General features: G+C 42.8%; 1 protein-coding gene across 1 annotated transcript; it reads left to right on the top strand.

Moving 5' to 3' along the window:
- Nucleotides 1-82: 82 nt before the first annotated feature.
- On the top strand, nt 83-27,257 carry RCL1 (RNA terminal phosphate cyclase like 1). The gene is made up of 9 exons (XM_068423821.1): nt 83-225; nt 2,924-2,995; nt 3,824-3,999; nt 10,103-10,177; nt 11,421-11,545; nt 13,037-13,162; nt 15,893-16,049; nt 21,835-21,938; nt 26,938-27,257. Exons 1-9 carry the CDS (start codon nt 90-92, stop codon nt 27,086-27,088), a joined length of 1,122 nt encoding a protein of 373 aa, XP_068279922.1. The 5' UTR covers nt 83-89; the 3' UTR covers nt 27,089-27,257.
- The last annotated feature ends 479 nt before the right edge of the window (nt 27,258-27,736 follow it).

Genomic DNA, 27,736 nt, shown 5'->3' with positions numbered 1-27,736 from the left:
GGCCGCCGCCGCACCGCCCCTTGCCCTTTAACCCCGCGGCGGTCGCAGTGCTTCCTGTTCCCAACCACGTGGGCGCGGCGGGCGGCGGCATGGCGGGTGAGGCGCAGTGCCTCAGCTACGCGGGGTGCAACTTCCTGCGACAGCGGCTGGTGCTGGCCACGCTCAGCGGGCGGCCGCTGAAAATCCGCAAGATCCGCGCCAAGGAGGAGGACCCCGGCCTCCGCGGTGAGCGGCGGCACCGGCGGCCGCTGGGGGAAGGGGTCGGGGAGCAAGGGGGCGGAGAAGCACCGGCGCCGGCTGTGCCGGAGGCTTGCTGCCGGGCAGGGACAGCCCCGCAGGGGGAGCTGGGGCAGCTCCGTCCTCTTCCCGGCCGGTCCCACCGAGAGGGCCGGGTGCCGGGGGTCCCGGTTGCGTGCCGGTGTCTCCGCGTGGAAGAGCTCTCCCCGGGGCGCCCCGCACACTTGGCACGGGCGGCGCGGCGCCGTCGCCGTCTCGGGTGGGGCTGGCACAGGTGGGTAGCGGGGCTTTGGGAGGGGGAAGCGTGGGAGTGGTGCGAGAGGCCAAAGCAAGGCGGGGGGTGTCACTTGGCCGCCTTGTTTTGGTGGCAGCCCTGTCCTGGTGCCACGGAGAGACCTCGTGCTGGCGGCGGGGCGGCTTCGCGCTCGGCCCTGCAGCTGCGTCTTTCCACGGGGTCACGCTTTCCCTCCAGCGTGGGACCCCGCGGGCCGGTCCCACACGGAGCGCACCGGGAGGCTGGGACTTGTGCTGCCGCCCCGCCCCGGGCCTGAGGCGTTGCGGTGGTGGAGCGGGAGGAGATGCCCAGCGTGGATCCGACCCGCCCGCTGGGCCGTGCGTGGACTTCGCTGCCGGCGCCGCGGGTGGTTCGTGTCTCGGAAAGGAGGCTCTTAGGGAAGAGCGGCAGAACGTGCCGTCGGTGGCTGCCGCCTGCCCGGCAGCGTGCTCCCCGTCCCCTTGTGGGAGCCCCAGTGACTGCAGGTTCGGTGGGTCAGGTTTTATGCTTTGATTTTTATTTGGGTTTTGCCCAAATAGTAGTGAAGATGAAAAGACGTGTAATGCATTTACTTATTGTTTCTGAAAGCTTCCGACACTGTGGACTCCTTTGAGGGAAACCATGCTCAGGGAGTACCCTCTTGATTCCTGTACAGAACCTTTGGCACCCCAACGTAAACTTCCTCATTTAACTGAAGTGAGAAGACAATAGGATAGAGACTGAGGAAGAAACATTATCGTGGTGTTCAGTTATTTTGGGGGCAAAGTGTGAAGTTCAGAACGTGTAGGACCAGCGTAGATGCTGCTCTGCCTACTGAGGGGGACTTCAGTTTATAGCTAGAAATTCTTTTCCAAAACTGTCAGACTTTCTTGCGTGCTTGTCGTAATGTTTACCGTGACCCAAAGTATTATTACCATGGGATGTTTGGGGGTGGTAAAGTTTGTAGGTTTTGCCATGTTTTTGAGTATGGGTTAAAATGTAAACCGTGAGCGTAGCAGAAAAATAATAACAACAAACCCTGATTTATGTTGATGATTCAACACAAATGTTCTCTCTTTGCTTTTCATGACTGGAACATTTGCAATGAAAACTCTTCTATGGGTTTGTTCTCCAAGAGGGAAATGTGTATTCACAAGGACGCACTCTTGCTCTGTAAGGGGCTCCAATGCTGTCATATAAACTTCAAATTTAGAAATTATCATAACAGAGAGCAGAACCAGCGTTGTGCAACTGGGGCATAAACATTTAAACCAAAGAGTTACCTGCAGAAATTACAGTTTGTTAATATTTGCATAATACTGAAATCGAGATAGACCACATCCACAGCTTTACCATCATCTATCCACCGGGTTACGTCCTCATAAAAGGCTATCAAGTTGGTTGAGCATGACTTCCCCTTGGTGAAGCCATGTTGAGTGCCCCTAATGATCCCCCTATCCTTGATGTGCCTGGAGACAGCACCAAGGATTACTGGTTTAAGAAGTAACACAGGGTTATTGCTAAGGAAGTTCTGCAACCTGCCAGTTGTTATGCAGGTGCTGTTGGTCCTTAGAACTACCTGGGTTTTGAACTCTGCGTATGTTCATATATCTTCCTTGATACTGAGTCTGTACCAGCTTGGGATACCTGAATACTGGAATATTCCTCCTTCTCTCTTTTTTTTTTTTTGTTAAATGTACTTGTCCTTTCCTTTGTTTCTGAGCGAGAGCCCATACAAACAAGAGAAACTGAGGAATTAGTTCCACATGTACTGCTATAGTGTACACTGTAAGCAAGAGAAGAGGCGATGGGGAGACTTGTATTTCTCTAGCCTTTATTATGTTAATGACAGTTTTGGAAATGGAAAATTTGAAAGTCTGTAGATAGCTAATTGTGTTTGTGGAACGACTGTGCAGCAGCAGCAGCAGTTCACATTTGAACGTCCCCTTCTTTTAAACTAAGACTTACAGAGAATAATGGGAAGCTGTTATTAGCTTGTCATGCTTAAATATGCGGGGTCCTCTTTGCTAGGATTTGTACATTTTGCTTTGTACTTAGCAAATTGTAAATTGTCAAAGGTTTTATCCTGAGCTTGAGTGATCCCTCAGGCCACTGTGGTCAGAAGCGTCACCTTGTATCACTTACTGTGTGCCAGAGAGATGAGTATGGCTAGTCCAACGATCACATCTGGGGGCATCTCAATTGATTTGAGATGCCTGTACGCATGGAAGCGCAAATTAACATCTCCCTTTAAAGTGAGTTGCCGTTTCTCATATGGTAGAATTATACCACAACAAGTTGAAGAGGGAGGGTAGACTTACTATCGTGAGAGGTAGGAAAGGGAAAATGTACAAGTATGGTGTTGAAGTTTCTTATTTTTTCCAGGAATAAATGTAAGGAACTTTAAAATTCTGTCTTTGTTCTACTCCTCAGATTTTGAAGCAAGTTTTATTCGCCTCATTGACAAATTGACCAATGGCTCTCAGATTGAAATAAACCAAACAGGTGAGATCTGTTTCCTCTTCTTTCTCTGTTCTCGTCTTCTGGGCGCTTATCAGTTGCTGCAGTGAAATCAGAGTTTTGGCTTGACAGAGGTAGGTGTTCAGATAGCACTGACTGAGAAGATCAGAAATAACCAAGCTGAAAAGTTCTGTAGTGATTGATTGCATGCAAGAAGATCAGTGTTCCACCATAATGCAGAGAGTTAAGGAATCTCTATTGCTCAAGAATTAAGTTAGTATTTTGTTTGGTATGTAGGATTTCGTAGTGGGGGAAGGTCTGTATGAACCAGAACAGATTTTTGTAGAAGGCAAGGTTTGCCTTCTACAAAGGCAGATTTCTGACCAAGGCTGCTTGCCTAGTCATGGTCAGAAAAGGGGTTGGTTTGAGCAAGAAGCATTCCACATAAAAATCTCATCTGGTTCTGGTTCTTGTTCTTTTTTTTTTTTTTTTTTTAAAGGATTATAGTTGATCAATAAAGTAGGTGAACTACCACCAGATATGCCGAGATAGCGATGATGTGACGGTCTGGTGGAGAATTACCTGCTGTGGAGGATAGTAGTTGCTTGTATCAGCATTTTGGGGGTTGCTAAGAGATCCTTGATTTTTGAGGAGGAGGGGAAGGGAGAAATGTGCAATACAGGCAGTCATGTGCATTGGCTGATTTATTAACTGCAGACATAGAAACAGCATGCTGGAAGTGCTACTGTCTTCCATAAATTCTTTTGTCTCCAATTTGCCTGCATACATCGTTGTAAAGTGTCTTTATGCTGTAGTAACAGCCAGTGTGCTGCTAGCACCCTGATTTGGTTTGCTCTACTGGCATCTTTCCAGGTACTACCTTGTATTATCAGCCTGGTCTTCTGTACGGAGGCTCATTGGAACATGACTGCAGCCCCAGCCGGAGTATTGGCTACTATTTGGAAAGTCTGCTCTGCTTGGCACCTTTCATGAAACATCCATTGAAGATTGTCCTGAGGGGAGTAACAAATGATCAAGTAGATCCTTCAGTAAGTAATAAAATTTAAGTACCAGAGGAGGGTTATTTTTTTTTTTCCCTAATCAAAAAAAAATTAGGAATAAGTCTCTAAAATATGCTGCATTTTTATCATCCCTCGCATCCAGAAGTATCCAAGTGTTCATGTATCATGGGTGCAAGCTGGAACACAGGAGGTTCCGCATAAATATGAGGAAAAACTTCTTTACGGTGAGGGTGACCGAACACTGGAACAGGCTGCCCAGAGAGGTTGTGGAGTCTCCTTCTCTGGAGACATTCAAAACCCCTGGACGCGTTCCTGTGTGATATGGTCTAGGTAATCCTGCTCCAGCAGGGGGATTGGACTAGATGATCTTTCGAGGTCCCTTCCAATCCCTAACATTCTGTGATTCTGTGAAGTGTTAGTGCATCTGCCAGCACACTCTCTGAATCAAACAAGCATCTGCTGAACTGTTGCCTTTCTGCATCACACTACAAACTGCAGTTTGTAATCCACCTTTTGACTTTCAGTGCTGTACTGCTTCTGTCTTCTCCCCTGGAAATTCCCTTTAAATGCAGTGTGAGGAGCTGTCCCTGGTTTGCTTCTCCTCTTCTCTTAGAAATTAGGTGGATTGTTTCTCCCACTCCACACATGTATTTACTTTAAAAAGAGGAGATTGTTTTTAAAATTTGAGTGTGACAAGGAAGGAATCATTCTCTTCTGTTAGGTGCTGGACATAGTTATACCAGTGCTACTGTGAAACCTTCTTTCTGTTAGAAACAGAAGTCACATGACAATTATGAAATTACAGTAGCAAAAATATGTAATAACTCTTAATTCTTCAGAAAGATGCTAGAAGCCATGGTAGATCAAACAACTGTGAAATGCTTGCCTTGATTTCTGTTACTCCTGATTTACAGTCCTTTGTTTTAACAGTGTTGTTACAAAAATGAGCTATGGATAATGTGGGATTAAAACACTGAAGTAATGGTTAGTGGTTATGCGCTTTTTTTTTTTCCCAAAAAACCCGAAACTTAATGGTTGTTGGAGAACAGCACTGCTATTTACCTTTTGAGTGGTGATTGGAGATTGCCTGTTTTCCTCTGAGTAGATTGAGGAAACATAGTCATCTGAAAACTTCACGAGTTTAAATGAACAAATACTATTAAGTATAATTGCAGACAAGCCTCTGTGTCCTGCTCGTATTTACGGCTTTTCAGCTGTGCTTCTCTTGTCATTTAAAAACACTTGTTCTCTCACCTGTGGCTCTGTGAAGACACCCACATGAGCCAAAGGATGATTGAAATCCTTTATTATACACAGCACTGTCAAAAAAAAAAAAAAAAAAACCAACCAAAAAACACAACAACAAAAGGAAAAGAAAAAAAAGTAAAATGCCTGTTTCGCTAACCTGTCAGTCACTATGATTAGAAGTACTGAATAGAAGTGATAAGTAGTAAGAATCAAAGAAGTCTCCTTTGGTTGACTGCATCTGTTTAATCATAATGGAGAAATTCTTGAAGAATTTGGAGAAAAAGAGCAGTCCAGTCTTAATGTTGCTTTCGAATAAGTTTGGACACTCATCTAAGCAATTGAGTCTTGATTCTGGAAATTATCCTTTTTCAGGCATCAGTCACATGGGATAACAGAGGTTAAACAATTTTAGTTGAAATGGGTGTGAGAATTTGAGCCACTTGGTTTGTGCTCGAAGGGGACTTGCACTGGCCAAAGCTCAGACAGGGAAGGGTGTTAGCATACATCAGCTGAATCACAGTACCTAACACTTAAGTGTAAGTAAAATGCAGATGTGCGTGCTAAGGAGTTACATCTTAAGTTCGTTGTGCTGTAGAAGCACAACTGTATTTACTGTGACTCAGTTCATGTAGTAACTTTTTAAGTGGTGATAACTGAATACCGATTCCTAAAACTGGTTTAAAACTAGTTTATGTCTGTTTAACTTGCCTGAGTAAACATTAAACCTCGTGCACACCAATAAACTACTTTAAGGAGTTTTACAAGATGTTTTGTATAGCATAGGGCTCTGCAGGTTGCTGAGATTAAAAGCACAAGTTTAAGTGCTACCCTAAGTGATTTGTGTGCTTAAGTAAATGGAAACTTGGTTTCAAATTGATTTGGGCTTTTTATTTTTCAGTAGGCAGAAGGTGTTTAGAAACTGGGTGAACATTTGTTACCTATGCTTGCCCAAAAAAGGGATGCTTAAATTTGTCTATCCATCTGTACACTTTCTGGCTTTCCAAGGGGAAAGGCAAACCAATGTAAATATCTTGTGAGTAGTTTAAAATAGTCAAGGAGTTTTCCTTGCTGCTCTTCATGTAAGAACCTTTCCATTCAACTTCATAGGTACAATAGGCAAGGCAACTGCTCATCATCTTTGGAGAATTTTTATTGTTTTTATTTGTAAAAGGGGTATCATGTTTTGTAAAAGTCTTTAGTTTGGAACTAAATGAACTCTGCAGGATGTATCCTTGCATGAGCGCATTCAACATCTGTCACCTGCATATAAATGTACAAATTCACATATATGTATGTGAAAATACATATGTACATACACACACAAACATATGATCCTGTAGCACCCCCTTTGTCCTTGAAAGGAGAAGGTAGTCCTGCCCATCCTCCCTCCATATCTCCTGCTTTCAGCCACACAGTCCAGTGTACTCCAATACCCCAGATGCTTTTCAGAGCCTTCTCTAAGTCAGTTCAACTAACTGGCAAAATGGCAGAGAGCTGTACCCATGCATTTTCTCATGGAGGCATCCACGAGGTAAGCAGCAGGAATGTCTGGGCAGCCAGAGAAGCGTGACCTTTCCCTCATGGTAGTAGTGAGCAGGCAGGCTGACCCACTGGGCTTTCTGAAATCCGCTCTCAGCTTTTACAGAGCCTCAAAAATATGTGTTGGATGTGATTGTGCTGTTGTGGGTTTGATGTTGCTCTTTGCCAGAGACCACCTTGTCAGGAGAACGAAAGGGAACATGGCAGATCTCCTGCTGTAGGGAGTGTGGAAGTGGTCAAGGTGAGAGGAAGGGCGTTTCTAAAGGGTGGCTTGTGGAAGGAAAGGCTTCAGCTGTGTTCAGTGAGGCACAGGTCAGGCTGAGTTCCTGGAGTTATGAGTATTGTATGTTTATGTTAGCATTTGTTTATATACATTAATAGCCCTCCAATGGAGTGCAATGGAAAGCTCTTTGACAGCTGATGCCATTCCAAAAGAGTACTGTGGCCACTGAAATAGAGGGTAATGTGCCCTTGCTCCAGGTTGGACCGTGATGATAATGTGTGAGTGATAAGTCCTCAATGAGTGAGAGGGATGTTACTTTCCTCACGTTTGTCGGGAAGAGACATGGCTTTGGAATAGAAGCCTGAAGTGGCAGCCTACATCTGTATTATGTTTCTTTGCGCAACCACTGCTGAGACCTGACCATGGATAGCTAGTGGGAACAGCCATGTGGGACTGGCATATAGAGTTGAGGGGTCGTTTCAAGTTTCTCTGTATAGAGAGTATGTATGTGGGGGGTGTCTTTGTAAAGTGCCTTTTTGAAGGGAATGGAGGTGGCACGCAAGTGATAGCTCTTATTTTCCTTTCCTTCTCTACATGTTGTTATTCTGACAGATACATAGTGCTGCAGTAACCTGGTTTTAGAATAATCATTCTTAATGTTTGGGTTTGCAAGTGTTGAAGTTTTTTTACAGCTATGCTGTGGGACTTAAAACTGAAATTACTTTCATGCTGGCATGAGACTAGCATATGAAGTGTTGGCTTGGGAGGAATAATCTTCAGTGCTAATCAAAATTCAGCAGTTGTCTGTAATCCCAGGAAAACAGAAGTTTTTCTTACTGACTTTTCTGTCTTTTTTTTTTTTCTTTTTTACTTGCTAAACTCTGGTTTTGTTCTTCCCCACACCCTGAGTCTACACCCTTTTCCCCAAAACATAACACTGTATGTATGGCAGGGAAAAATGCTCTCCTGGGCAGTGCTAATGTCTATGCAGGCCAGCTAGTGCTTGCCCCTTTCCTAGATAGCCATGTGCTGTAGGGTCTGTCTGTTTTTCTGCAGTTTTGCACTAGCTAAGGGATTCTGCAAACCACTGAAAGTTACTTTTTTTTTTTAATTGTTGTAGATTTCTTTAAAGGAAAAAGGTTTGTATTTACACTTGTTTGTGAACAACCAAAGTCTACATGACTTAGCAAGTTGTTGGCATTAGTGGTGAGGTGTGCTCTTGGTTGTATGATGCATTTGCTTTGGTACAACTCAGTGTTGTGTTGTTTGCTCTGGAGATGAAATAACTGCCCTTCAAGGGGAGCTGAAGGATGGCTTTATGGCTGAGTATAGGCAAGAGACTAGAAATATGGTTTCAGGTCTCAGTTCTGCTACCGTCATGTGATTTCTAGTGAAGTACTTAACCTCTCCTGCCTGAACTTCCACTTGTCTGCTAAGCGGAACAGCCTTTTCCACTTACACTGCTGATTACCTTCTCTATTTAGGCTGCAAATTTGGAACAGAGACAGTCTCTTATTCTGTGTCTGTCTGGTACCTGGTAAGTATCATGCCTGGAATTTGTCTGAGGACTAAAAACTATGGCAAGTCTTGAAATTTTTGGAAACAGGCAAACCAGACTCAAAATTGATCCAGCTTCCTAATGCTGGCATAACATGCTTTCTCCAGAGATACAGACTTCAGTCCAGAACTGCAAAAGTGGAAATGGAGAAGGGAAAGGAAGTTTGTAACCTACACAGTGAAACTATTCTTTTTTTACTGGTTGTTGTTTCCTAAGAAAGAGAGAGAAATACTGTGTAACTTTAATGTGGACCAGATCAACTTGTTGGAACTTCTACCAGTGGTATTCATGTGTGTCTGTGTGTGTGCACACAGAAGTTTTCGTAGAAGTTTTTGCTCTAAAAGTCGAATTTTTGTGAATAATGAATACTACCAAGGGGCTGAATTAAGGTAGCCTGGCTGTAAAAAAAAATATAAAATATATAAATATAAAAATGTAATAACTGACTTACTTTTTTTTTAAATGAAGACTTTCAAATATTGATACTACCATTAAAAACAACACCAAATGCCTCTCTGTAAGAAAGAAAGTATGTTGGCCAGCAGGATCTGAAGAATGAGAACTGCAGCATACACTTGTAGCTACTCTGGGAGCCTAACAGGTTGTTCACAGCTTTGTAGGTGAGGTGTGTGCTACTACTTTGTCAGTGGCTTGCATTCTCTGCCAAGCAGAGAGAATGAAACTCAAGAATTGTGGATTCTGGCTGAAAGCATGGGAAGGAGGGTGCTTTTTTCCTTCCTCCTCAACTGCTGTCTACTACATGCCCATTTCCTTCACCTGAATTTAGTTCCTTTTTGGTCATGCTGTCCTGGTCCTGTTTCTCCCAAACTGCTTCTCTTGGGTAACTCCCTGTGCCGTTGCACTGCTAAATCATTTTTGTCATCTTTGGCAATGCTACTGAAGAGTCAGCAGAGCGAAGAAGACGGCAGTCACTGTTGTCTTAGGTCAGCAATTAGGAGGAGCAGTGGCAAGGAAAATCCTGCTCAGACCTGAATGTGGTGAGCATCTGGCTCAAAGGGAGTGCATGGGTGATGTGTCACCCACTTCAGATTCTTCTAAGTATTTCAACAGAAGTTACCTAGAAGCTTCTGTTTCTCAGAAACAGATGAAAATAAGTTCTTGACAAAAGAATGAGGTCCTTCCTGCGAAATGAAGGACTTGCTCCAAAATGCAAAGGTTCTTGCAATCATGATTTATTTAGCTATAGAAATTTTTTAGCAATGACAGAAGAAAATAATTTTATCAATATCTGTGTTCAGAAAAACAAGTGAGTTGTTCTAGCTGAACCATAATAGAAATAAAAATCAGGCTGAGGAAGAAATCCAGAATAGGAAATTCCATCTCCCAGTAACTTCTTCTAGCAAATTTTTTAAGTAATGAGATACTGTGGTAGTCTAAGAGTAGCCAAAGCTCTCTATGCTGCATTCCCATGTCTTCCCATAGAATACCTAGTGTGGACAACCCTCGTCTTTGTTAGACACCTCATAATGCAATGGTTTTTAAATTACTGACCTCTGTAACTTCCAATAAAGAGTATCCTTTTTTAATTCTGTGTTCTATAGGTTGATGTCCTTAAGGCAACAGCTCTACCCCTGCTGAAGAGGTTTGGAATTGATGGTGAAAGTCTGGAAATCAAGGTAAGACAATTTGTTCCTTTCTTTTCTAGTACATATTGAAACGATATTTTTGCACTGCTTCACAGGGCCATATGTTTGCTGCTGGTATCTACTTGTAGCTATACCCATTTCTAAAAATGCCTCTTGTTCTTGGAATGTTTTAAATGGCACACCAGCCATGCAGTGATTGAAGATGTGGTAGAAGAGAGAGGCAAAGGCTATGGGTAGAGAGGGTAAGGAGAAAGTAGTGACTTTTATTAGTCTCAGGGATCTTTGTAAGCTAAGAAACCTTTTTGCTTTCTTGTTCCTTTTCTGTTCATTTAATTTCTTTTTCCTTCCACTTACTCTTCCTGCCCTGTGCTTAGGGCTAGGGAGTAATAGTAGAATCTTTTGCCTCCTTTACCAGCAGAGGTGCTGGATCTGTGTTTGGGTGATTGAGGTTTGCTTCCAGTTTGGAAAACCCAGGAAAGAAACTTTGTTTCAAAGACTACACTCTTCACAAGCCCTATAAATCTGAATGTAGAATAGACTTTTTTTGGTTGGAGAAAGAAACTATAGCTTTTCAAAGTTAAGAATGCTCATTTGAAATGTGTGAAGGCCCTAGCTGCACTACTAGTTTTTGCTTGCTCTGCCAGCCCCCCTGGGGTGCCTCCCTCCACCCTGCCCATGGGCCGGGGCCCCATGTCATCCCCCTGGTAGTGTCAGCCCCTGCTCCAGCAACCACACAGCAGGGCCACTCTCCACCTTCCCACAGCCCTGCCCTGCCTGACCGTGGGCCCCCTGAGCCAGAGCCACCTGCAGGCCCATGTCCCATCCCCATCCTTGTGGACGTTGGCTGGTGTGGTGGGACAGGCTTGGACTGGCCAGGCCTGTTTGTGGGAATGATCCATACTAAGCATCAAATACTTCTAGACTTTCTTCAGCAGTGAGGTACAAATTTGCTGTTAGAGACCAGTCTTAAGCAAAGGCTGCCTTCCTACTAAAGGTGTTGGCTTTTTGGTTGGTTGGTTTGGTTTTGTTTTGTTTTCCATTGAGAAGCCATGCCCTACTGTACTTGAGAGAGAGGAAGAAAAAAATAAATCAGTTTTTCTTATAGGTTTGGGCCATTTCTGCCTTTAGGATGTCTTTTGCTCACCTGTGTTCACATAATACCCCTACTGATAACATTTTATTATATTGAAATAAAAGCTATAATTTTTGAGTGTGTAAGTGCATTCTTTGTGCTCTTTACTAACTTGCTTTTTTCATCCATTATTGTTTCTAGATAAATCGGAGAGGAATGCCTCCCAAAGGGGGTGGAGAGATACTCTTTGCTTGTCCAGTGAGAAAGGTCTTGCAGCCTGTTCAGTTCACAGACCCTGGCAAAATCAAGCGCATCAGAGGAACTGCGTATCCTTTTTTTTCTTCTTCTTTTAAATGAGTTTGCCTTAAAAAAATAAGTCTCCCAACTTGAAGTCACAGAAGTGCACCTGTGTTACTGAGCAAGAATCCAGGTAACACAGGGTGCCATTACACAGAGGGATCACACAACTGCATTTCAAGACCATGTCTCAAAACTGCTGTGTTCAGAACATTGCTGTTCAAAAAGCATCAGCAGACAAGTAAATAAATTTCAAACTGAACAACACTATTTAAAATCTTTTCAATAGCAAGAAAAAGTTAAAATACCTTCCATCACATGATGTAGCAGCACTAAAAGGAATCTTACCTTGCATAAATCCAGTAGTAACAAATGTAGTTTTGTTATGCATTGAATAGGTGGCATCTTGGCTGTTAATAAGTCTAGCAGAATGTTGGATGGGAGCTTAGAGTTTAGTTCAGTTTACACCTCACTGCACACATGTGAACTGAGCTTTTTGTTGTGTTGTGAGAAGTTTGTTAGCTCTTCACCTTCAGTATTGCCACTGGAGGTGGAAGTGGAGGAGGTTTTACTTCCACACAAAGACAAGGGCACAAAATATTGTTGTGGAGTACTCACTTTAGCAAACAGGACTGCACATCTAGTTAATGTTTTGTTTGTGGGGTTTTTTTTGTTTATTTTTCTCTTGCATTTTTTTATGGTATCTGTCATGAATCTGCTGTCACCGTAGGAAGACAGTAGAAATCCTTTACAGGGAAGGCATACTAAAGGTTGTATTTCATGAGCTCCTGTTCTCTCTTGAGCATTGACCAACTTGTAGTTTAATTTGTGATTGAGAGTCCCAAACGTGGTCTGGCTTTGATTACCCAAAAGGAAAGCAGGAATGGAGGCAGATTTCCTGCCAGAGGTGCAGACTTGCAGCCTGTTCCTCCTTTTACTTTATGGCATACCATCATAATTGTGTGTGAGAACAGCACACCTTGACTTCTGTTTCCAACTGCGGCATATGGATGAGTGCAGCATTGCCAAGTGAGAGCAATTTTACTGGGTGTGTGTGCTGTAGAATAACAAAGGAGGCAGCTCCGTGTGCTTTTGGTGGTGTTTGTCATGGTCTGTCCATGAAGACAGTAATTCCCTTATGCCCCTGTCCACCTCTGTAGTTAAGTAGTTTGATCCTCTGTTTCTGTGTGAAGGAGAAAGCAATGATCATGGCTTTAGTGCCATCTTTCTAAATTGTCATTAATACACAGCACCATTCTGGGCCACTTTGGATTTGGTCAATGTATGCGAACTACAGGTTTTTGAACTTCTGCTTTCCTTTAGGTTTTCCTGGGCTTTTTCTCACGGATAAAAGTTTGCCTTTAGTAAGCCTGGTGAGAGGCAGTCTCATTTTAGTTTGGCTGTTAAGTGGTCCTTCAAGCCAGTAGACAACAGAACACCTGGCAGGATAAGTGGCCACTTTTGTCTCTGGTTTAAATTTCTTTTGTGTTCACAATGAGTTCCTTAGCTCAGGAATGTAGATACTCTGTCAGAGTGTCACCACAGATGGCAAACAGAATGGTGGAATCTGCAAGGAGCATCCTGAATAAATTCCTCCCAGACATTTATATCTACACGGATCATATGAAGGGAGTCAGCTCTGGAAAGTGAGTATCCAGTATTCACAGGGAACAGAAATGTAATTCTGCATTTGTTCATCTGCTAGGGTATTGTGATCTGTGATTTTATTGAGTTTTAGACTATGATCTTCTGTTTTGCTGACTTGGAATAAATATTTCTCACGGGAAAAAATGAAATGATTCACTAGATATGTTTGTCTTACTTGTGGTACAGGGATAGAAGTGTGTTTTCTTAAACAAGGAATGTAATACATTGTTGAGCTCTCTTGAGTTTTAAACTGTTGCTTTGAAGTGAGATTAAGATCAGAGGTGCCATGGTGTGTTGTGAAAACTAACATTCAAACTTGACTGTACACCTTCTGATGGAAACAGTAATATTAAGGATGGGACCAAACTGTTTTCGAAAGTATTTGAGCTGCATGGGTTGTCTTCTACTTTACCATTACATAAATAGCTGAAAGAGTGTCCTTTCACTAGTGAGGACTGGAAAGTTGAGAGTATTTTACTGTACTTCCACAGATTTTGCTTGCCAGCAGAACACAGAAGTGATGGATGTGATTCAGACAATTTTACTGATGTCTTTCAGCTTTGTTGTCCTCTTGTCACTTTTTGTTGAGGTTAAAGGAGTTCTGGATAACTAATTTTTTGTCTTCTGTCTGTGTGCTCAAATCCAAGCATGCACATTTTCTTTCACTGTTTCTGCTTTTTGAAATATTACCTTAAAGAAAACTTGCTAGGTTTGCAAGTTTACAAGTCTAAAAATTGTTGACTCGCTTTTAGGTATTTTTCCTCTTTTCCAATCCTTCATCATATTTAATATCCCAGGTTAGTGAGTCTTGAGGCTCCAGACTGTTAACAGTGATCAGAATTGTGAAAATTCTTCTGGGAGCTGTGAGGTTTTGGGGTCTTATTTTGTTTTTTTTTTATCTACAAAGTGAAAAATTCAAATGAATTGGGGCAGCATCATTACATGTACTTTTTGCATGGGTAGCCCATGCAGGAGGATGAACAACAGCATGGGAAGAGGAACTGAATCCCTCTCCACCTTGCTGGTGCATGTAGCTTTCTGATGCTGCTGTGCTGTCACATTCAGTGTAAGTATGGTGCCAGCACGGTTGCAGTATACCTGATACTAACATTGTGCCACTATGGCAAAGCCTTATTACCTGGTTCCCAGTGCTTGTGTGTGTGTGTGTCTTGGCAGTACAAGGAAGGAAAGCAGTATGCCTCGTTGTTTCCGATGGTGCCTCTGGTAAGACCAGCAAGGACTAGTTCAGCCCATCTGTGCCCAGCCCAAAACAAGTCGTGATTTCAGAATATAAAGCGTTGAACTATATCTCTTCCACAGTGCCAAAAGTTCCAAGGAATACATTATTTGAGCATCTTCTGCCACCTGTAATGTCTCTCCAAAGAGAAACTTCCTGGTTCTGTTTTGAGCATTTGCAGCAAAAAGTTTGTGCGGATGCTTCCTTATACTGTCTGCACGTACATGAGGCACTGTGTGATTTTAATTTTTATTTAGGCAGATGGCCACATGCCACTGAACACTAACAAAATCTGCCAGGGGGTATAGTTATTAAAGGATACTTGTCTGAAAAATAACATCTTTGACACTGTTCTTATCTTGCTGTCTAGATCTCTATCTCTCTCTCAGAGCAAAGAAAGGAGAAGAGAAACATCTTTAACATACCTTCTGTGTTGCTCAGCAAGTGCACGCAGTTAAATATGGGTGGGAACCACTGATATCTTTTCATTCCTGCCCTACTGAAATGTCTCTGGAGGAACTGTTGTTTTTCTGGCACTGGGAGTGTTTGTGTGTATTGGTGTTTGGGGGTTGATTTTGTGGTTTGTTGATGTTGGTGACATTCCTTACAGTTTTGGGTCAGTGGGACTATTTTAACTAAAAAGTTTGGGTGGTGGAGGCAGCAGGAGTCCAGAACGGTGGGAAGTTAACCTTATTTTGAATGGCTAGCTATTGGTGTTCTTCCAGAGCCTATAAATAAGAGGATCTTTGTGACTTTTTTTTTTCCTCCCTTACAACTTTTTGATTTCTCAGCAAGCTGTACTCAGCCATCTGTGACTTTCTTATAGCAAAAATATTTCTTAACTCTCACAATAGCATTTTGTAGGATCCTAAGCTCTGATCAAATCATATGTTCAGAATTCTTACACAGTTGTTAATGATTTGGATGGTGTTGAACTGAAAGTGAACAGAAGCAATTGAAATACAAGTAATGTGGATGTAACTTTTTTTTGTATTCTCCTGCTTGGTGCCATGGCTACGGTCTAATCTTGCTAAATATTGAAACTTCCAGGGAAAGAGCTCGATCCCTAAAGAAAGTTAGTTTTGGTTTTGAATGTCACAGAGAAGAAATTCTGGATACATTTGAAATGTTCATTGAACATTAATTAAATAAAAATTTTTTTAATGAAGGAGGATATTTCTGAGGTTTGAATATTTTATTCTTTTTTTTTTCCTTTCCTTTTTTCCTTTTTAAAGAATTTGTGCCAGGAATAGCCAGCACAGTGGGTTTGGGGCAAGTGGTACTGGGTTTAACTTTTAAATACTGTTGTTAATGTTTTTCCCAGGGTGAATCAAATGTATAGAACAGGAAATTTGTCAGCAAGTCAGATTCCCAGTATTGTCCTATGAGAGGAGCTGTTTGTGACTTGAGGAGGAGGTTGGCTGGGAGTAGTTCTTGGCTTATTACTCAATTTTTGTCCTTAAATCGAAAGCACTTTTTCCCTTTCTTTTAGATCACCAGGTTTTGGCATGTGTCTTACTGCAGAAACCATCAATGGCACTATTCTCAGTGCTGAGCTAGCCTCAGATCCTCAGGGCCAGGGAACAGCTGTGCTTCCCGAGGAACTTGGCCAGAATTGTGCAAAGCTGTTGCTTGAGGAGGTCTACAGGGTAAGTGGCCAACATGTTTTGTGTGTATAGCTGTAGGGGAAGAAGGCAATGACATATTGGTAAAGGAGGAGGTGGTTTGGGGACACTCTCAGACAGGCTTGGATCTGAACAGAGAAATGATCTGGTGCTGCTAGTGTCTTCATCCAGGTAAGGAGTGGTTTTGAATGGTTCCATTAACAGTATAATGACTTACTGGGCCATTTCCCATATCCAGGAGATGATGTATGAATCACAGTAGTGGCACATTTTTCTTTTGTTGCTTTCTGTCTGCAACAGAATTCAGTTGGCTTCACATGGGCTGTTACTTTTTTTTAATAGTAAGTTGGAGGGGTACTAATAGAGTCAATGCTCTTAAACTAGTGGTTGGAATTATGGGTGGGAGAACATACGAGGAAGAAGGCAGGGGGGAAAGGCAGCTAGCCTCAATAGTGGCTGCTTTATGATGATGATGACAAAGTCAAATGTGCTGAGATCTATTGGTTTTATGAGGAATTGGCTGAATGGTTCATTGGAAAGGAGCTCGGACAAGTGTTAGCATAGGAATCTTAAATGCATCAGTCTTCTGCAGCTAACTTTTTTTTGGTATTAGAACGTTTTTCATTTGTGGTGAGACTTTTAGTGGATGACCAGCTTTCAGCCTTACAAATTATTTGGCAATTAGCATCATAGTGAGTTTCTGATTTAATAAAGAACCTACCTGCTTTTGCATATCTCCACAAATGTTAAAATAAGTAGCTGTTTGTATTAACAAAACACATTTGGCCTTTAGGAGGCAGTCATCTACAAATTGTACTCACTGTTTTAAAAAAGTAATTGCTCTGAACTGGAACAACCTGATAGGACTTTACAAAGTATTAAAAATGCCATTAGTGAGATTCTGGATTAGGTAATGTAGTGAATTATAAAAATACCCCTTAACCTCATAAATCACATCCATGCCTGTAGTAGATTGTTTATCTGTGCCTGCGTTATCTTTTCCTTTCTCAGCTGCAAACCCTTCATCTGTCTGAATTACCAGCTTCCCACTTGTTCTGGTCTTCCATTAATATGTTGTCTTTGTTTATTCAGGATATGCACCATGTTGCTAGAGGACTTTCCCTTTCTAGCCCAGGGTTCTTATCTCATAGAAACACCACAAATATTCTTCCTCCATTTGAAAGTCCAGCATGCATGGAGAACACACTCACAACTAGTAACTGAAACATCTCTTTGTTTCTACAATTATGTAGTGACAGGTAGCTATTTTTATTTGAGGGGTGAATTGTAAAATCTTTCAGCTTCCTCCTCTGCCCTCACCCCAAAATAAAAACCAAACCCAATACAAACCAACCTAAAATTTGGTACACTTGTTGCTTTGTATAAACCTGTTGGAAAACATCTTCAGGTAGTCAGACAATTGGAGGCATGAAAAATCCGATTTCCACATACATATATCAGCAGCAATAGGTATTTTTTTTCCTTTGAAAACCATCCAGCATTTGACAGATTGAAACTAGTGGGGGAATTTGTCCAGATGACATACTTTCTTAAGAGTCAGATAACAGGGAACTTCTGAAACGAGGGGGACTGGAAAGGCCTGAACCAGGTAATGTTCTGCTTTAGTGTACTGCAGCCATTTGAATGTAATGAGTCAAATTCTGCAAAGCACCAGGGTAGTGAGGATCTTGGGACATCAGAAAAAAAGTATTTGAGGAGGAAATAGGGTCAGGCAAGTCTTTGAATGATGAAGTAATAGGCCACAAGGTTTCAAAGTCTCTGAAGATCAGATTCTGAGTCAGTGAGGTGGTTAGCTGTGGCTATGGTAGTGCTGGTGCTCCTGGAAGGTTCTTTTGTGTGGGGGCCCCTTCAGTCCAAGAGTAACTGACAAGTGCTGAGCAGTGTATGGACTGCTTGTGGTCCTCCGCTGCAGCAGCTCATGGTGGAAAAGTTCCTGTTCCTTAGCATTTTTGGCTATCGTGCTGCTTATGCACTGGAGTGCTCGGTTCTTATTCAGTGTTCATGAACTTCTCGTTCCCTGTGTCATAGGCAGTAGGGTGGGTTTTGTTCTGTAGCTTTAGGGATGCACACTTGAGTTTATGTATGACACACATGCTCACACAGCCCATCTTTCCAGATTCTGGGCCAGTGCTTTCTCATTGATTTTTTTTTAATTTTTTTTTTTTTTTTTTTGAGCTTAGGTCAGTTTGACCTAGTTTTGACCCCAAAGAGGATATAAAAACATGTTGCAAAGCATACACTGTTTGCTTAGTTTGAAGATACTGGTTTTTTTTTTAAGTTTCTTTGCCTAGATAAGATAATGTAGTGTAACAGTAAAAATTTGGGAAAGCTGTGCATGGGGCAAGAATAGGTTGTTCTTAACAGACACTCTTTAAGTCCCACTCTCTTTACACCAGGAACTCACTGAATGCAGGGCTCAAGGAAGAATTTCTCTTGCTGTGTTTAGATCCTCTCTTTATGAGACTGTTTCTCCATCTGTGTCTTTGCCTGTAGTTACTGTGCTGCAGGAGCCAGGGAGGGTTGACCAGAAAATGGCATCCTGGGGGCATTGGAAATAATTCTCTGTAGAAGGGTTTTAGCTGTCAGGGTCACCCACATTACCCTTTAAAGGGGCCCAGGGATGTCTCTTGAAGTGCTTGCTTAATGCTCGCTATTATGTGAACTTGAAAACCTAGGAAATCTAAGGATTTGAGTCTTGTTGAGTGCTTAATGGTCCATTTTACTAAGCCTTCAAAATGAAATGAAAGGGGGCATATGATGCTTGGAATTGGTGGAGCTTTTTGATGTACATTTGTTGATGGAAAGATGTTGGAGCTAATTGACTAATAATAAGTGGCACAGTGCTCATTACAGTGGCCTTGAAAGAGGGGGCACGGAGTGACTGGCTAGCGGAGTGACTGGCTAGCGTTGTCTTTACAAATCCATATGCAGTTCTTACCTAAGCTTAATTGTAGAAGGCCAATAAGGATTTTCCTCTTGTCTTTGAAAGGCCTTAGTTATGGGAGCTTTATATAGCAGGTGATTATCAGAATGGAAAGGCCTGGAAGAACTGGAAAAGGATTGAATGTTTATATTCCTTGTGATCGTGAGAAATAGGGGAGGATGTAATACCTATTTAAGGCTGAGTTCTTTAATGAAGAAAGGTCGAGTTGTTAGTGGGGCTTGGTGGGGGCAGGAGGGGTAAGGCTATTTATTTTATTTAACTAGAGCTAAAATGAGTGAAGCATTTCACTGAAGGCTTAATTTCCAAGATGGCCTTACTTCAGTGTGACAAGGCTCTGCTCCATTCTAAAAAAAAAAAAAAAAAAAAAACCCAAACCAAACCAAACCTCTGCACTTCACATAACAAATTATTGAGGCATGCAAACATGTACCACACAGATAAGGGAGGAAGTTGTATGCCAAATGATAACCAAGACTAAATCAAAGCTGGGGTCAAGCTCAGAAGAATAATCGTCTTTGAAACACTGTTGTCCAATATCCAGAGTTGTGATAATTTGTATGTGCATGTCAGCTGTGGTATTTTTATAAAAACATTGCAAAATGGATGGGGTTTTAAGTGATCTGTGTCTCTAATTGTCACATCCAGCTGGATCTGGCTCTGTTGTCAATGGAAACAATAATGGAGAAACTGCGATAACTTGAATTAATACAGACTAGAAGCTGCATCCTAGGTTGGTAACGAGTGCCAGCTGTTTTGGAACAAATGCCAGTGCTTTGGCTCTGACTTTGCCCATCCCATTTCTTGTGGGAGGATTGTTTTTTATTTTGGACTCTTGAGTAAGTGGCAGGTGGATTGAGAGAAAAAAGTTGGCCTTCTTGGGAGCAGCATGGCCTTCATTTAGCACAAGTTACTGTTCTGTCATTGTTAGATTACAAGCAAATCACTTAGTTTCCCTGTCTGGCAACTGCCTGTGTGGGAATGGGCATAAGAGTGCATTGCTAATGCACAACAATAGCGGGGACAACTGACTCACTGCAGTGAGAGAGCTTATGTAAGCAGCTAGGACGTGATGGATGCAACATGTTTTGCTGCATTGTTTAGGACGTGGTTGTCTCCAAGCTGATTGAGGCTTTTGTATAAATTTGGTCATAAAAATAGATATTTTATAATGTTTTCGGCTTTAAAAAAAAAAAAACTTAGAAAAGGTAAAGTTTTCATCCAAGTGATAGAGCACATTTAAAATTACTAACTGAACTACAAAAACAGAAGGTCCTGTGTCAGGAATACTCCTTACCAAACTCTCATCTGCTTCTTGTACATGTTTTTCAGATTTGCCAATACAGCTGGTGAGAGCTGTGGCTCTAGATCACACCAGCAAATTCTGCAGGTACCCTGTTCACCGTTGTCTTGACAAAGCACAATTTTTATCAGTCCCATAGAGGGCGTTAGGTTGAGTGCATGAACTTCACTTTGGTATGGCAGGTTCACACTGTTAAAAGAGCAAGGGATTCTGTAAGAGCATGTTGCTAGGAATTAGGTCGTGGTAGTGAAGGCAATAAAGATGTTTCCTTCATTGTGGTGTACATTAGTTGCATGAAGTGCAGAGGCTTTTTTTCAGAAAAACAGAGCTGAAACTTGTCACATTGAAGCAAGGCCATCTTGAAAATTAAACCTTCAGTAACTCTCCTTGGAAAGGTCCTCCTTTCTGCTCTCTTACTGAGTAAATGTGCTGACATTGCCACGTCATTGTGTTTTCTTAATCTGTGTAGCCCAAAATTTATTTTGCTCCTCCCTTGCCTTTTTGTGTGGTGTTATATCTTAAAATGATGACTCCTTGCCCACAAAGAGTAACTGTCAGTTTACCTGATTAGAGAATTTATTTTTAAAAGGATGAATTTTTAGTTTTGCTCTCTCCAGAGAGCCTGTTCAGAGGGTTTAGCATTAGGCCTGATAGAGCAGGAAACTGTTCACAGATTTCATGTGGCTGTGGATCAGGATGAATATGAGGACAATCTGAAATAATGTTATGCCAGATATTTTTTTCTTTTTTCAATATGTTTGCATAGTCATAGCTGGTAAATTCTCTCTAGAGCAGTCTTGACTGATAGTATCCCTTTTAATTTACGTTCAAGCTTTGTTTACAAAGAAAGCCTTCCAATTCTAATTTATATATGCGTCATAGTTGACACCTTCCACATACAAAACAATTTACCATGCATGTATTACTTACTACAGTCAAACATGTACAAGAGTATGTGTAGTTCTACATGATTTTATGAATGGCTCTTTCACATAGCAATTAAAAAAAATTCTTCCATTTTAAGTAGGGGGAAAAATGTTTTACAAATGTAAAACCACAAAAGTTAGCAGCAAGGGCTTAGGTAGATGTGTGTGAAATAACTTTTAACTTGCTGTTTTGCAAGCTTGCTGCTAATGCTGAACTGTTTGTCTGAATGTAACTTTTTATAGTTATCATAAAGTGCTGCAATTCATGGTATCTTCAAATGCACATGAACTATAATGAATACCTATTTTCAGTTTACTGCAAAGAAATTCTTCAGTGCTTATATTCTGTCATGTTAGAAGAGAACAGGTTGGGAGAGATGGGAGGGATCTTTAATGTGACCTTGTTACTGGGTTTTGTTTTACTTCTGTTCCTTTCCCAGCCTGCCATGTAAAATTAATTTGTCATTGTTACAAAATATAGATTTTTATCTTTTTGGCCCTTGAAAATTGGGAGCGGTAATTCAGCCTTTTAAGTGTATCTTTATCCTTCCTTACTCTTCTCCCAGCTGAATTTCTGGTTTGTACAGAGATTAATTATTAAAACATTTTGGTTTGCAGGGCGGCTGTGTAGATTCAACAAATCAGAGCCTTGCCTTGCTCCTCATGACCCTCAGACAACGGGATGTTTCCAAAGTCCTGTTAGGACCTCTATCTCCATACACGTAAGTTGTTTTGTTCAGTTTAATTACCCAGTCTTGTTTAATTCGCTAGTTTTACTGCACAGCTATTTTTTGTACATGAAAGACTTTACGTGTGGCTATGCATAGAACAACTTGTACCCATCTTCAAATGAGACGGGTTGTGCAAGTTACCTAGTATTTATTTCTACACGTTACAAGATGATTCTCTTACTGTTCTATATTATTTCTGGTTCTGAGGCAATTAGAATTGCAGAGATGGGGTTTATTGTTGGTTCTTGGTCTTGGATCGTATATGTACATCAGTTTGCTTTTTGTTGCCTAGCATACACTACCATCTTTTCTTAGTGATCTCTTTGTAGCTGTGACATTAAATTGCATGTTTCAAACGGCTAGCCAAACGCTAAAGCTGTGATTGCCCATAGGAAACAGCTTAAGACTTCAATTCATGGAACTATGTGCAACCCCAAAGCTTTAGCCCTATTGAGCAGCGGACTTCTGTCTAGTCCTTCAGACCCAATTTTTATTAAAGCTTTGTCTGCGGCTGGTAGTGGTTCAGAGGATAGAAAAGGACTAAATTTCTTACATTGCTAGTTGCAACACTACAACTCTCCTAACTACAAAAGTTAGGAGAAGGACATCCAGTATCAAAAATCTCATTTACTCTATCGGACTGACAGGTGATTGACTAGATCACAGTTATTCCTAGAGACTGAGCAGTTTTCCTTTAATCAAATGGAGGGAGGGTTGCTTATCTGACAACGGCAGCAAGTAATAAGACTATGAACTGTCCTTTTTCGGTTATCATGGTACCGGTGCTGTATATGTGAAAGGTACAGTACTGTGATAACTGAAGAATGGTGGTGCCATCACATGAGAGCTAGAAATTGCCTAACTGCTATTCTAAACCCCTGATATCTTGGCAACAACATTCACCAGATTTTGAGGGGAAGACAGGGGAGCCTCCCATTGCACAGGGGTAAAGTAAGTAAAGTAAGTATCCTGTAAAGTAAGTATCCATGTGAAAGGCTTACAAAAAGTAGATGTCAGTGTTTGAAGTGCACAGTTAAGCATGTGAAACAAACGAATCCCTTGTCATTGTACAGTCTTTTTTGGGTCTTTTTTTTTTTTTCATGCTATGAAAATCATGCAAACACACTAGTTTATTTTGTAAGCAGGCTGATTTCAAATAGGTGGGTTGTCCACTTCTTCTGAGCAAGGAGCACGCGGCAGGGATGAAGGTCAGGAGCAGACATCCTGAAGCAGCTTGTGTCACATGAGATCATAATAATCTGTGATTCTGTGAGAATCTGTGACTCATCAGTCCAATGAGCATCTATTCAGAGATCACACAGCTCTGTCTGCAGCACCACTGTGCCCTCACTAGGGCAGCTCATAAAGAGCTGGGAAGTTTGGCTACAGAACAACTCATGGGATGCACGGGCTTTTGAAGTAAATTGCAGTACTGTCATGTTCCACTTCATTGTCCCTCTGTTTCCCTCTTGGGGCTGTGACATCTCTGCATTTAACACTTTCACCCTGCAGAATCTGAAGCTATTTGTAAGCCCCATTATGCCAGATGGGCTTCCCTGTCTAGCACAATGTAGCATGAATGCGACAGTTCAGCTGGCAGACGAGAGCACTGCGTGAGGACATGGTGCTTTGGAATATGTACATCAGAATAAGGAAGCCTCTCCCAAATTTAATTGGGAATTTCCACAGGAGACATCCTTTGCCCCTGTTAATGGCATAGTGGGGCGGGGGGGCACAACACCATAAGCAGGGCTGTCCTGAGTGGTACTGGGGACACTGGTCACCAAAAAGACCACTTGGCCTGTGGCCATCTGGGTTACGTCCTCTCGTTTTATAATCCAGATTTCACAGAAGTAAGCGTCTCTCTGTCAAGCTGATCTTAAAACCAGATGCAGGGTGCTGGCTGTGTTGCCACTTCACAGAGATCAGTCTCACAGGACAGGCTAGTCTGTCTGCAGGTGAATTGGCGTGAGCCAGGGGTAAGTGAAGGAGAGCAACGGGAAAGCTTAAGCGCCCTGGCCCTTGATTTGGCGAGCATTTAGGGTCTTCAAGAGGAGGGGACGGGGCCAGACGCAGCCCCAGAGGCGGGGCTGCTTCGGGCAGGGCGCCTCTGCCCGCCCGGGCCCCCGCTTTTGGTCGTTGCACGGCCCGAGGTCGGGGGTGCCCGTCCCCGCCGCCCCCGGCCCCTCCACCTGCCGCCGGCTCCCCGCAGCCCGGCCGGGGCCGGGACCTCCCCGCACCGCGGCGACCCCTGGCGGCCTGAGTGTCCGGGCACTGACCGCAGGCCGCGGCAGGTCAGGCCTGGCTTCGGGCTTCCCCCGGTTCCTCCCGGCAGCTGTCGGGGAGGGGCCCTGGTGGGGCGCAGGGAGCAATACTGTGCTCTGCGCTGTTCTCAGGGTGGGGTTTGGGGTTTTTTTTTTTTTGGTAGTAGAATTGTTTTTTACTTGAAAGCGCCTGGCCCTGAAGAAAACCTCCTGTGTGGCTCATGTAGCTGTCCCTGGGCCTGAGAATAAGGGTTCAGCTCTGCCTTGTTCTTGCCTGAATACAGAGTCTAAATTTCCTGCAAAATTAAACTCCTCTATACCTCTCACCCCCTCCCTCAGTCCTCCAGCCTGTACACGTATGCTTGGTGCAGCCTCCGCTATTATTTGAGGTGCAAATCTTCGCAGACACGACCCATATCAGCCTCAAGCTAATACAAACCTGCTTTCTGTTGCACTTCTGTCACATACCCATGCCTTTCCCCCCTCCTTTTCTCCTATTTCCAGGGCCCTTACCACTTGTGCTTCTACTGCTGTAAGACAGAGCTGGCCTCGTGCTGCTCCCAAACAAATTCTCTCCCAACTCCCCTTTGCTCCTGCTCCCGTGAGCCTTCTCCATGTACTTAGGGGCTGTAGCAAAGCCCTCTTGCTTTTTCTCACTCTGCCTTTATTTAAAAGGGAGAAGAGGTAGAGAAGCATGGTAGTCCACACAGTGCAAAGAGGGGTACAGACTGAACTGATCCCACCAACATGTTGCAAGGTTTGCCCATCAGCTTTTAGGATTTTTCCTTGAGCCTCTGGCTCCCTGCTGCCTCTGGCATTTGTACAGTTTATTCTGTGCCCTCCTTGTAGTTCAGCATGCTGCTCCTGCTGGTTTGGGCTTGGCTGCTTTCTTGTTACACTGCCAGAGCTCTGGGAAAGGACCCAGCTAAGGAGGAGGCTGGTACAGAGCTTGTTGCCTGTCAGCTTTACTGAAGAATTTGTGCCAGCCTATGCCCATTTGCCTATTTTAGCAGCAACCAGAAATTTTGCAGATGGGGAGGCATGGAAGAAAAGGCACTTTTCAGTTCTTTCTTTCAACTGTTAATTCATTTGAGAGATGAGAGAGCTAGTGTCTGTGCTGAGGCCAGTTACCAGCCTAGGAAGGTGAGGTAGAAAGGTGTACATAGTGTGGGGAGCCATGTGCCCACATTCACCCTGCAGAGGTTTTCAGCTGATTGCCCCAGAGATAACTCTTAGATCTTGCTAAGCACAGACCAGTGTAGGTAACAGCAGCCTCTCTTTGTCTGGCTCCTGCTGTTTCCCTCCTCTCCCCATGTACGTACCAAAGTGCAGGAGCAGCACCATGCCCAACTGGATAAGGCGTGTGGATAAGGCAATTCTTGCTCATGTAACTTCATTGTGCTTATTCACAATTTCCGTGAATAGGAGCTGGCAGGAGGCTTTTGGAGGCCTCGTGATGTTGCAGTGGGGACAGTCCTATCCTCTTGGTCTCCTGCTTCCCATTTTGTGGGTACTTTCCCTTGATTTGGTGTAAAGATGCAAGTGTGATTACCTTGCGATTATGGTCTCTCAGCATGCAGAGCAGAGGCTTTTTCCAGATTGCCAGCCAAACAAATGTGTGGACTGGATGTGCACATTCCCTTTCTTTAAAGGTGAAACTTAACCTAAGAAGGGCATATACCAGTTGCTGCAGGAGATTAAACCTTAGTTCAAGACTGCAGACTTGCTTGTGGCCATGACTGGAAGAGACCAGGCTTCTGTGAGGAGCAATTACCAATTTTATATTTGTAGCCTTTTGGTGTAATTGCTTGTTCCCTGTTTCAGGGAAGCCAGGAGGAATGTTTTCTCAGCTGTTTATGTTTTTTTTTTTTATACTTTTCAGTAGCTTTTCCTGTCACTTGCACTCCAGTCAGTGTGCGTTTAGGAGCACTGTGTCTGTTTAGTCTCTTTGCGCCTCTCATTCTAAAATGATGAAAGGAAAATAAATGACTTTTTTTCTCTGAAAATCAGGAGAGAAAATGGAAAGAATTCTGAGTCTGAATGTGGTTCTAACTAAACATTTAACTAAGAAGGGACAAGTTAGTAATACAAATCAAACACGTGCTTTAGGATCTGATGTCTCTGTTTTTAAAGTATGCACCCGAGGCCAACCTCTTGGCTATCCCTGTTTATCTTTTATTTCTGCTTTAAACGTTGGGAGGAAGGGAAAAGAACCACAGGTTGGTATGGGGTTCATATGACCCTGATTGAGAGTCAGCATCATGAGTAAGTGACCTTGTCTGGCTACATCTCTCTCTCCCTCCTCTCCCTCCTCTCCCTCCTCTCCCTCCTCTCCCTCCTCTCCCTCCTCTCCCTCCTCTCCCTCCTCTCCCTCCTCTCCCTCCTCTCCCTCCTCTCCCTCCTCTCCCTCCTCTCCCTCCTCTCCCTCCTCTCCCTCCTCTCCCTCCTCTCCCTCCTCTCCCTCCTCTCCCTCCTCTCCCTCCTCTCCCTCCTCTCCCTCCCTCACTGTTTTGTCTTGCTATATTAGCAGGCATTCCTCCTCTCTCTGCTCATACAGAGAGTGCATTGGTTTCAGTAGGCGTCACTAGCCCGTAGGCTTGTTTCTCTGTACTAAGCAATATTTTCATGTTCTATTCGCTGTTGTCATTGCTGGAATTAGCATTAGTACATACTGCTAATGGGTTTTCTGTTTTGTTTCTTAAACTCTGTTGTTTTCTCTCCTTCAGAATTGAGTTTCTCCGACACCTGAGAAGCTTCTTCCAGATCATGTTTAAAATTGAAACAAAGACCCCTGAGGAAGAGAACATAGGCGGGGAAAAAGTCTTAATGACGTGTGTCGGCATTGGATTTTCCAACCTTAGCAAAAGTATAAGATAAGAAACATCTGCAGACTTCGTGAAATGGAGTGACAGAAAACGGTGCAAAGATCCAATAAAACGTGTCTTTCCCTGTGCTTATTCTGGCACAGGGAAACCAGTGATGATTCCAGTGCAGAGGTACCCAAGCTTGCTGCATGTAAACAATAAAGCTGAGTTTAGGCTGTTTAGACCTGTGCTGTTTATAAATGCAATACCAGTATTCTGTGCTGCATGGAATGGCTGGTTGGAGTCTCAGCTGGCTTGGGACTCTTTGCACTGTATTCCACTGCATGGGACACAAGTGTCTCTTACATCCCCGTGCACTCAAGCCTTAATGCAGTGGGTGCTCTAGTTTTGTGTATCTACAGAATTCACTCTTATCTTTTTCTGAAAGGTTTAGATAGGGAGGGAAAACCAGATTGACCAAAACGAGCTTTGCAGTGCAAAACAAATGATCACAAAAGGAACATTAGATTCTTGAGGTAATTGCAGAGACAATATTGGCATGGAAATAAAACTAAGGGTGTGACAAGAATTTTTTGTTTATACATTGCATGTGTATAGAATTTGTCAAATGCTTCACTCCTGCTTACATTGCCTAAATTACAGTTTCAGAGGAAGAAAAAAACCCCTGTCTTTTAATTTTCCTTAATGTTAGAATACTGCA

Source organism: Nyctibius grandis, chromosome Z (assembly GCF_013368605.1).
Source record: "Nyctibius grandis isolate bNycGra1 chromosome Z, bNycGra1.pri, whole genome shotgun sequence".
In the NCBI taxonomy this organism is placed as follows: domain Eukaryota; kingdom Metazoa; phylum Chordata; class Aves; order Nyctibiiformes; family Nyctibiidae; genus Nyctibius; species Nyctibius grandis.
This window is presented reverse-complemented; position numbering and strand designations above follow the sequence as displayed.

Bases quoted from the DNA above. Each gene is read 5' to 3' on its own strand.
- RCL1 (XM_068423821.1), top strand. From the start codon at position 90: ATGGCGGGTGAGGCGCAGTGCCTCAGCTACGCGGGGTGCAACTTCCTG. The intron at 2,996-3,823 runs GTGAGATCTGTT...GCATCTTTCCAG, and splicing joins GATTGAAATAAACCAAACAG to GTACTACCTTGTATTATCAG. The intron at 13,163-15,892 runs GTGAGTATCCAG...CCTTTCTTTTAG, and splicing joins AAGGGAGTCAGCTCTGGAAA to ATCACCAGGTTTTGGCATGT.